Source organism: Theropithecus gelada, chromosome 5 (genome assembly GCF_003255815.1).
Source record: "Theropithecus gelada isolate Dixy chromosome 5, Tgel_1.0, whole genome shotgun sequence".
NCBI classification, from domain to species: Eukaryota; Metazoa; Chordata; class Mammalia; order Primates; family Cercopithecidae; genus Theropithecus; species Theropithecus gelada.
The window spans coordinates 138,023,045-138,034,099 of NC_037672.1; the positions used below are offsets into that span (position 1 = coordinate 138,023,045).

An 11,055-nucleotide genomic window follows, 5' to 3' on the forward strand; every position below is an offset into this window, starting at 1 on the left:
TAACCCTTGAGTTGTTCAAGGGTCAACTGTATAAATAAATACACAAGCACTACTAGTTGCAACTTTACTAATACAGTACTTACAAGCTGGCAAGATGAAAGCATTTATCCTAAAAACAAACAAACACCTCCTAACCAGTCAGAGCTTCATGAATATCACTTTCTTATTTCTCCTACATTTCTGGGAGTTATCTGGTTGTTTGATTACGAAATGGAAAGTCTCCCTAGTTGTGGAGGTCTCCACTGAATGCAGTACGTCGAATTCCTGGACAGTCCAATGCTCTAGCTCAGATGGAACAATTTGATATGGACTTAATCTGTCTGCACTCTTATCATCTCCATGCCTATCTTCTTAAATCTCCCGAATTTGTTCACCCATGTTTCATCTCAAGATTAATAATATGACCCAGCAAAAACTGGCTTTTTCTTTCTTTTACATCTTTGTAAAGTTCAGTACCCTAAACATAGCTGATACACAAACACATTTCTGAGACAACTGTTTACTGAGAAAATCACACATTTGATTTTGTGTAATGAGAAACAGTCTCCATCTCTTGAGATCTTTTAACTTGAAGCCCTTATGTTCTAATTCACCTGGGATCCATTAAGCTCCTAAAATTGCAGGCAAATTTTTGGAGTGCTTTCATTTTTCTCAAGGTAGAGTCCATAGTTTTTATTAGATTTTCAAATGGGGGGTGGTTATAAGAGGAAAATAAGATTAACATACACCATTATAATTAATCTATTAGTTCATTTTCATGCTACTGATAAAGACATATCTGAGAGGGGACAATTTACAAAAGACTGAGGTTTAATTGACTCACAGTTCCACATGGCTGGGGAGGCCTCACAATCATGGTGGAAGATGAAGGAAGAGCAAAGGGATGTCTCACATGGCGTCCAGCAAAGAGAGAAATAAGTCAAGCGAAAGGGGTTTCCCTCTATAAAGCCATCAGATCTCGTGAGACTTATTCACTACCACGAGAACAGTATGGCGGAAACTGCCCCCCATGATTCAATTATTTCCACTGGGTCCCTCCCACAACATGTGGGAACCATGGGAGCTACAACTCAAGATGAGATTTGAGTGCGGACACAGCCAAACCATATCAGTCTTGTAAAGAATACTAAATAGGCCGGGTGCAGTGGCTCATGCCTATAATTCTAGCACTTTGGGAGGCCGAGGCAGGAGGACTACCTAAGCTCAGGATTTTGAGACCAGCCTGGGCAATACAGTGAAACCCTATCTCTATTAAATAAAAATAAATAAATAAATAAATGCATATAAAGAAGAATACTAAATAGGCTGGATGTGGTGGCTCACGCCTGTAATCCCAGCACTTTGTGAGGCCTAAGTGGGCAGATCATCTGAGGTCAGAAGTTTGAGACCAGCCTGGCCAACGTGGTGAAACCCCTCCTCTACTAAAAAAATACCAAAAAATTAGCTGGGCTTGGTGGCATGCACCTGTAGTCCTAGCTACTTGGGAGGCTGAGGTAGGAGAATTGCTTGAACTCAGGAGGTGGAGGTTGCAGTGAGCCAAGATTGTGCCACTGCACTCCAGCCTGGATGACAGAGAGAGACTCTGTGTCAAAAAAAAAAAAGAATAAATACATACAAAATCAAATAGGCTCGCACTTATTAGATGTGGGACCTAGGGTAAATCACTCAATCTCTTTAAAGCCTTAGTTTTCTTTTCTACATACTGAGGATAATAATAGCATCTACCTTACAATGTCAGAGAAGATAATCTATACCAACATCAACTAATCAGGACAACTATACAAATTGGACAAAATATACTTTAAAATATCAAAAAATTAAAAAGCAACAAATTACCATACCTGAAGAAAAGACAGGCTCAAGGGGGAGAGCTCCGTATTTTAGAGTGACAGTTATTTTGGGAGGCGTGTGCCTCTTCCATGAGGGGCTGCTGAGCAGCTGAGAGTCTGGATGTGCTTTTAACAGAATCCTGGACTAGGGGGACCAGGATAGGAGTTAGTACCATCAAAGAGGTAGGGCAGCTAATGATGCCACCTTTTCCTCTTTGGGTTGGGACGATGGAGGGCTACGACCTAATCATAACTGTAAATCCTAAGTAGGCAAATCCACTCAAGTTAGAGCTCAGCTTGAAAATATATCACTACCGCTGGGCACGGTGGCTCACGCCTGTAATCCCAGCACTTTGGGAGGCCGAGAAGGGCGGATCACGAGGTCAGGAGATCAAGACCATCCTGGCTAACATGGTGAAACCCCGTCTCTACTAAAATACAAAAAAATTAGCTGGGCGTGGTGGCGGGCGCCTGTAGTCCCAGCTACTCGGGAGGCTGAGGCAGGAGAATGGCGTGAACCCGGGAGGCGGAGCTTGCAGTGAGCCGAGATCGCGCCACTGCACTCCAGCCTGGGCGACAGAGCGAGACTCCGTCTCAAAAAACAAACAAACAAACAAAAAAAAACAATGAAAATATATCAGTACCAAAATTTAGTGATTTTGGTTTGCAACTGGCAAAAAAAAATTTTCTCATAGAAAATAATATTATCTTCGCCTTCAGATTAGTTTCACAAAGTAGAAGTACAATGTCCAGTTCATAATCAAAAGTAGCCAGACATAAAAAATGACATCAGAGCATGAATGAAAACTAGGAGAGAAAAACAGACAATAGAACAGGCTTATAAGAGCTCGAGATATTTAAGTTAATTGAGGCTTTACAAGAACCATACTTGCTCAAAAAAGACAAAAAAATAAGATTGAGAATTGTAAGAACTGAAAATTAGACAATGAATCCAATAGAAATTTTTGATTCAAAAAAATAATTAAAAGCAGTTGGGCTGAACAGATTAAATACAGTTAAGGAGATAGTTATTAACTTGGAACAGAGATCAGAAAAAACTAGCCAAAATGAAGTAAAACTTAAAAGGTAACAGACATAGAAGATACGATGAGAATGTCTAACATATATGTAATTGGAGTGCCAGAAAGAGAGATGAGGGAATGAAAGAAAGGCAGTATTTGAAGAGACAGTGGATGAGAAGCCTACTAACCCACGGAAAGACATATTAAAGAACACCTACTACCCCTAAGCAGGATTTTTAAACATCCACAAATTATCTAGATCATACTAAAACTGCAGAAGACCAAAGTCAAACAGAAAACCCTAAAAAGAGTTAGAGAAAAAAGACATATTACTCACAAAAGAACAACAATTCAGAGTGACAGTTTAACTCAAAAGAAATGATGTCTCAACCACGCTTTTTAAAAACATATTAAGTGCCAACCATTCAAAATAAAAATATCCTTCAAGAAAGAAAGCATAATGAAGACATTTGGAGACATACAAAAACTGAGAAAAGCTGTGACAAGCAGGTCCTCACTAATGGAAAGAGTAAAGGATGTTTTTCCTGGCAGTGGAAAACGGATTCCAGAAAAACCATCAGAGAAGGAAGAAGAAAGTAAAACAAAAATGGTAAACATGTAGAGATCCAACTGAATATAGGCTTTAAAATTAGTAATAACTGCATGTCCTTGGGTTGAAAATATGTTAAGAATTAAAATACACTATTACAACAAAAATGGTATGTAAGTTGGGGGTGGGGAGTTAAAGTATTCCATGGTCTTTGCATTACATGAGAAAAGATTTAACATGTCAATTTAAACAAGAAAAAACAATGGCCAGGTGCAGTGACTGACACCTCTAATCCCAGCAATTTGGGAAGCTGAGGTATGAGAATCACTTGAAGCCAGGAGTTTGAGACCAGCCTGGGCAACATAGTGAGACCCTGGCTTTCCTTTAAAAAAAAAAGGTTAAAAAAAAAAAAGTACTGGTTAACAATATAATTTGATGAGTCAAAACTGCATATGTAATGTCCAGAATAACCACTAAAGAATAATAAAATGAATATAGAACTTCTAGCTAATAGAGTCTCAAAAATTGTAACTTAAAAAAAATTATTCCCGGCCGGGCGCGGTGGCTCAAGCCTGTAATCCCAGCACTTTGGGAGGCCGAGACGGGCGGATCACGAGGTCAGAAGATCGAGACCATCCTGGCGAATACGGTGAAACCCTGTCTCTACTAAAAAATACAAAAAACTAGCCGGGCGCGGTGGCGGGCGCCTGTAGTCCCAACTACTCGGGAGGCTGAGGCAGGAGAATGGCGTGAACCCGGGAGTCGGAGCTTGTAGTGAGCTGAGATCCGGCCACTGCACTCCAGCCTGGGCGGCAGAGCGAGACTCCGTCTCAAAAAAAAAAAAAAAAAAAAAAAAAAAAAATTATTCCCATATCCCACCAAAAGGCAAGGAAGGCAAAATAAAAAGAAGCTAGATAGAAATAGTAGATAGCTAGAAAAAGTATAAAGCACTTAATAAAAGAGCAGATTTAAATCCAAGTCACATGGACATTAACTAAATAATACAATTAAGAGTGAAAAAATTTCAAAATTGAATAAGAAAAAGTCAACTGCCCAGGTATGGGGGCTCACACCTGTAATTCCAGCACTTTGAGATGTCAAGGTAGGAGAATTGGTTTAGGCCAGGAGTTTGAGACCAGCCTGGCCAATATAGTGAGACCTCATCTCTATTTATAAAAAAATAATTAAATTATTAAACATTATAAAAAGGAAATAAATCAACTATCTGCTATTTATAAAAGACATATCTAAAACATAAGGATAGAGAAGAGTTGAAAGTAAAAGTATGAAAAAGAGATACCATAAAAATACTAACCAAATAAATCTATTCCAACCATAAGAATGAGACAAAAGCAATTCTGGAAATATATGTGAATATTTCATAATGATAAAATGCTCAATTCACCAGGAATATATTACAATTATAATGCTATAATGCTATATTATTAGGATTGCTTTATAAATGCAAGTTCAGGTAAACACTTGAAAATCAGTTACTATAAGTTACCACACTAACAGGATAAAGGAAAAATCATGATTACATTGATAAAAATGGAAAAGCATTTCTTAAAACTTCAGCATCCAAATATAATCAAAAACTCTTGGCAAACTAGGAATAAGAACTCCTCAAAATAAAATAAAATGAAAACAGGCAAGGAGAACAAAAATTAAAAAAAAGAAACAAAAAATTTTACAAAAATTACCATACTTAACAATGGACAAATGTTGAAAGTCTTTCTTTTAAGACCTGGGAAGGGATAAGAGTACGTACAATTGCCACATCAATTCATAATTGTATATGAGGTCCTAGCCTGTCAAGAAAGGCAAAGACAATTTTTAAAAGCATAGGAATTAAAAAAGAAATAAACTGTCAATATTAGCAGGTGATATGGTTGTCTATGTAGGAAATTAAAAAAAAGAATTTACAGATAAATTACTAGAATTCATTTCTTAAGTTAGCTACATTCTGGATACAGGTGAATATATAAAGCAACTATATTTCTACATCCCAACAAAAAAGAAGCAGAAAATAAAATTTTAAAAAGACAGAATATACAACAGAGTGAAAAAAATATGAAATACCTAGGAATAAATATAATAAATGAAGCTTAAAACCTCTACAAAGAACACTATAAAACACTGAGAAAAAATTTTAAAGATCTAAATAAATAAAGGAATATACCATGTTCATGGACCAGAAGACTTGATACTAGAAAAGTAAAAATTTTGCCCAAATTTATTTACATACTCAATGTAATGTCAATCAAAATCTCAATAGTTTTAACATCTTTGTTGCTGCGGTTGTTTTGTTTTGGTGAGACTTTGCAAGCTGATTCTAAAATACAGATGGGTCCCAACTTACAATGGTTCGACTTACAAATTTTTTTTTAGTTTATAATGATGCAGAAACTATACAAATTCGGTTTGCTCCTTGACTTACAATAAGGTCACATCTGGATAAACTCACTGTAAATTGAGGATATTTTAAGTTAAAAAAATGCATCAATATTTTCAACTTCCTGAAACATAACTCCACTGTAAGTAGAGGAGCATCTGTATTGTACTCAAAGAATAGTCAAGAAACCTGTAGAGAACAAAGAACAAGATAATAGAACTTTAGCTACTGCATATAAACTCTTACTATAAAAGTACAGTACACAATTACCCATGTAACTGTGCATGTAACCCCTGAATCTAAAAGAAAGTTAAAACTACAGTGCGGTGTTGGTGCAAGAATATACTAATAAACAAAAGAAATAGACTAGAAAACCCAAAACAGACCCACACATATGGGTACTTGATTTATGACAAACATAGCTCTACAGAACAGTGAAGACAGAATAGCCTTCCCAATAAATCACGCTGGGGCAAATGAATGTCCACAAAAAATTTAAAATACAATACCTAACCCCTACTTCACACAATATGCAAAAATTAATTCCCAGTGATCTATACATGTTAAGGTGGGGGTTAAAACTGTTACATTTCTAGAATATAGAAGAATGTCTTTATAACCACAGAGCAGGAAAAGACTTATTGAACAGAACACAATAAAATATTAACCATAAAGGAAATGGTATCTAAAAGGAAATGGTATCTAAAAAGGACTTAAGGAATTTTAAAAATTAAGAATCTCTGTTCATCCTTTACAGAGTAAATAGGTAAGGAACAAATGAAGATTTTGCCACACATGTAACAGTGGGCTCATACTCAGAAGATATTTTTAAAATTTCTACAAGTTAGTAAGAAAAAAGACAATCCAGTTGAAAAATGGACAAGAGACTTGAACAATCGTATCTCAAAATATTCCAAATGGCAAATAAACATATGGAAAAATGCTCAACTTCATCAGTCAGGAAAAAGCAAATTAACCCTGCGATGTGACATTACTCCAAAACCACAACAATGGCTAAAATGACAAAGACTGACAGTGTTGACAAGGATACATGATGGAACAAGGGAAACTTCCATATGCTGCTGGTGGGATTATATTGGTACAACTACTCTGGAAAACTGTTTGGTATCATCTGCTGAAGTTGATAATACATAATAAGCTAGCAATTCCTCTCCTGTTTATAGAGCAAATAGAAATGTATGCCCACAGGCACCAAGAAACATGTCCCAAAATGACCACAGCCACATGATCCATAATGCCCCCAAATGGACCATCCAATGGTCCACCAACAATACAGTTGATAAACACATAAATAAATTGTGGTATACTCACATCATAGTTTTCTACACAGAACAGAAAAATGAATGAATTACAACCACCAGCAACAAAATGAATATCACATGCACAAGGCTGAGCAAAAGAATCCAGACACAAACGAATACATACTCTATAATTCCATTTCATTTCTTGCCAAAAAAAAAAAAGGCAAAACCAAAATATAGAGTTTAGGGATATGTTCTTTGGAAAAACTATAAAGAAAATCAAGGAAGTATTTACAAAAAAAACCATGAGGACAGTTTTTATCTTTGGGGGAGGTGACAATGATTGGCTGAGAATCACAAGGGGGCTTTTGGCACAATAGCAGTGTTCTATTTTTTTAATCCTGGTGTTGGTTGCCAAGTGTTCACTTTGTACTAGATCGCTGCACTTTGCATCTGATGTCTGTAATTTTATGTATATGTATGAAATCTGTCAAAGGGAGTTAAATAAATCAATCAAATGCATCCACAATAGAAGAAGGACTTCATTGCATCAATGCCTATACATATTGCTTAGAATCAGGAACCCAGAATATCTTAATTTTTAAAAAATGTTAAGTGTCCTCAACTTTGACTCATTGTTTTTTACAGCTTTCTGTGCTAATCTTTCCATGACAATGATTTCAATGATTCCATTAATAAGTGTAATTGCTGTGATTTCTCAATTTACAAGATGTAATTTTACCTATGTGAAATAAGTCATTGATGACAAGATGAGATTTCAAGTGGACTGTAGTCAGTTATAGCTCTAAAAACCAGTAAGAACACAATACAAATGTTAAGCAGAAAAAGGAGGCTCTGAATCCCTGAATTTTTCACATCCTATTGCAAATGATACAGGTAAATGAATGCTTAATGTTTGCAAGGTGTAGGAGGGTTAACTGCAGAAGGAAACGTTCTTTTTTACTACAGTAAATTATCTACTCTATGTTGTTGTCCTAGGCTTAAAGGACTATGTGGGCCTGGCGAGGTGGCTCACGCCTGTAATCCCAGCACTTCAGCAGGCCAAGGTGGGCAAATTAATTTGAGATCACGAGTTCAAGACCAGCCTGGTCAACATGGTGAAACCTCGTCTCTATTAAAAATACAAAAAAATTAGCTGGGCATGGTGGTTCATGCCTGTAGTCCCAGCTACTCAGGAGGCTGAGGCAGGAGAATCGCCTGAACCTGGGAGGAGGAGGTTGCAGTGAGCCAAGATCGCACCACTGCACTCCAGCCTGGGCAACAGAGCAAGACTCTGTTTCAAAAAAAAAAGGACAATGTAGGCTGACTCCAATATTAGACCTGTAAATTACACATTAACATTTAGAGTTAGATAACTTCTACAAAGTGAACTGGAAAATCCTGGTATCAGATCACTAGTCAGTATTTCCAGAATGGGGCCTGGAGCTCTGCACATTTATCTTTTCTGGTAGAAGCAAGATCCTTCAAACATACCAGTATATATTGTACCACATGACACTTGAATTTTAATCTTGAGAAAATTAGTTTATAAATATAATTATAAGTAAATACATATATCAAGAATCTTTATTTCATAGCACAGCATTTGAAAGCAACAATTTACCTAGTGTGCAAACCCCAGGTGATATATGAGGTTGATAAATGCTCAACTCTGAGGAGGTCAAAGTTCATCTCTTTTTTGCAGTCTCCTTCCTAGTGAAACTTCTACTATTTCTTCTACTAACTTTTTCACTGTACAAAGTATTCCAGTTCTGTTCGTTCTAAATAACGCAAAGAGGGAGAAGGTCCAATTTCTCTAGTATGGTATGAGTTCAAGATTATTTCGAATATGGCACTACTTTGGATATAGGTCTAACTGATCTTATTATCCTGAATGATATGATATGGCTTCAGCAACAATTACAATAATACCTTGAAGGAAGGGGGTTTAGGGAAGATGTGATTGAGCCAAAATAGTTAAAATGCAGTTATACAGCCAATTATTTTTACTACTAGAACCAGACAGCTTGCTTTGCTTTATTTCTAATCAGGTGAAACAAAAGAATTCTTGTTTCCTTATTCATTCTCTTCGGTCATAACTCATGTAGGAAATGACCACATCAGTTCCTTACTGATCGCTTCCCTGGAAACAAAAGAGCATTTTACACCTGATCCTGCTGTTGCCAGTAAAGAAAGTGGAGTAAAAATTAACCTTCTTCCTTCCGTCTTCTCCATTTGGAAAACAGTATTTTTAAGGGGGGGAGGGGAAGGGAATGCTGCATTCAATTTATAGGGGATAATACATTCCCTCCGCCCCAGACTCACTGTTTTCCATTCTCCTCAACATCATCCACTTAAAGAACGCTCAGTACGCTAAGGGCCCCAAAGCCTGACAGAGTCAAAAAAGAAGCATCTCTGCCCAACCTGAACAGCACGACTTTCCAAGCCTCGCACACAACGAGGCAGGGCGAGTCGCCCAGCCCCAGGGGACCGGGCGGCGTCTCCTGAGCCTGCAGCCCAGGGCCGCGGGCGGCGCCGCAGCGCTCCCGACTCCCCTCCTGCAGGGATCGGCCAGGGTCCTTACCCGCCAGTCCGCCGCCGCCACCTCCATCTCCGGCGTGGCCCTTCCTCCGCTGTAGGATGAAGTATGGGTTGGCCCTCTCGGTGATCCACAGCGCGTTGGCCAGCAACACCTCCTCGGGGTTCACCCACATGGTCCTGGCCGCCGCAGGCTGGCGCACAATGGGCCCGTGGGTCGGGTCCTGCACCCACCACCGCGACAGGCGCGCACTCCTGGGCACACGCGCGCCCGACCGCCCGCCCGTCCGCTAGGTGCGGCGGCGGCGGCAGGCGACTTCAGGGGGCGGCCTGCGGCGACCGGGCCACAACAAAGCCCCAGGAGGAGGCCGGGGAGGACGGCGAGGACGCGGGCGCGGCGAGCAGCATCCTCCCCGCAGCGCCGCCGCCCCGCGAGAGCCCGCGGCCGCAGACGCCCGGGCCTGGCGCTCTGCAGCCCGGCTCCGGCCCACGGCGGCGGGAGGAGCTGGAGGAGGAGGAAGAGGAGGAGGAAGAGAGCGGGAGGAGGAGGAAGTGGTATAGCTTAGTCCCGGGATGCGGCTCGGCGGCGGGCAGGGCTGCGGGCCACCCGAGTGGATTCGGCCCTGCGGTCAGGGCCAAGCTGGGCTGGGGCGCTGCTGCTCCCGCGGCGCCGACCGGAGCTCCAGGGCCCCTGCCGTCTCTACCTGCTGGAGCTAGCGAAGTGGCCGCGCCTTAACGCGCCGTGTCGGGACCGCTGGCGCCACTAGCGAAGCCCAGCTCCCGGCTGGAAGGACGCTCCGGACACTGCGAATGAATGACGACAACGCGGCTCACTTGGAGCCGGTCCGGGTTTCCGCGGACTCGGTACCTCCGCGGGCTCTGTGCGCCGAGCTGGGCAGCTGTGGCTGGCTTCGGGGGAACCTTCGGGGGAAGCTCCTGGGGACCGTGTGCCAAGCACTGGGCCCGACGCCCATCCCAGCAGGGAGGACGCCGCCAGCCTGCGTGGGTGTGTGTCTGCTGTTTGTGTTTAAGGTTGACGCTCTGTGGGATAGCGCCACCCCTTTTCCCAGGAAACGTGTTTCAAGGTTCCAGACCTGGAGCTCGGTTAGAGACCTGGGTTGGAAGCCAACGCAGCCAATGGTCGTCGATGTTTTTGTTTCCTGCATCCCCAGGGCAAGTCATGCGCTAAACTTGTCACCGCTTGTGACCCCTCCCCCTCTCCATTCCATTGTAATTAAAGTGGCCTAGCTAAGTGCATTACATCACTTCTTTCCTTGACCTGTAGGGCATGAGCAATAGCGAAGTTGGAAGCGGCCCAAAAGCTTAGACCAACTAATTCACACCACAGCTGTTCCTGTATCGCATTTGGGGCTTCGAAAACTGGGCATGGCAGAATTTTAAAATTTATCCACGCTGGTAGATGGATTTTTTTTTTTTTTAATCAGTGAAACCCGAAACA

The 11,055-nt window shown here is 40.9% G+C and overlaps 1 protein-coding gene across 1 annotated transcript in view; it reads right to left on the reverse strand.

Annotated features, from left to right (window-relative positions):
• Nucleotides 1-10,951, reverse strand: part of TBC1D9 (TBC1 domain family member 9) — a 138,076-nt gene extending 127,125 nt beyond the window's left edge. The window contains exon 1 of the mRNA XM_025386465.1: nt 9,643-10,951. Coding sequence (XP_025242250.1) covers nt 9,643-9,772 — 130 coding nt within the window. The 5' untranslated portion in view covers nt 9,773-10,951. The remainder of the gene's footprint in view (nt 1-9,642) is intronic.
• Nucleotides 10,952-11,055: the final 104 nt, after the last annotated feature.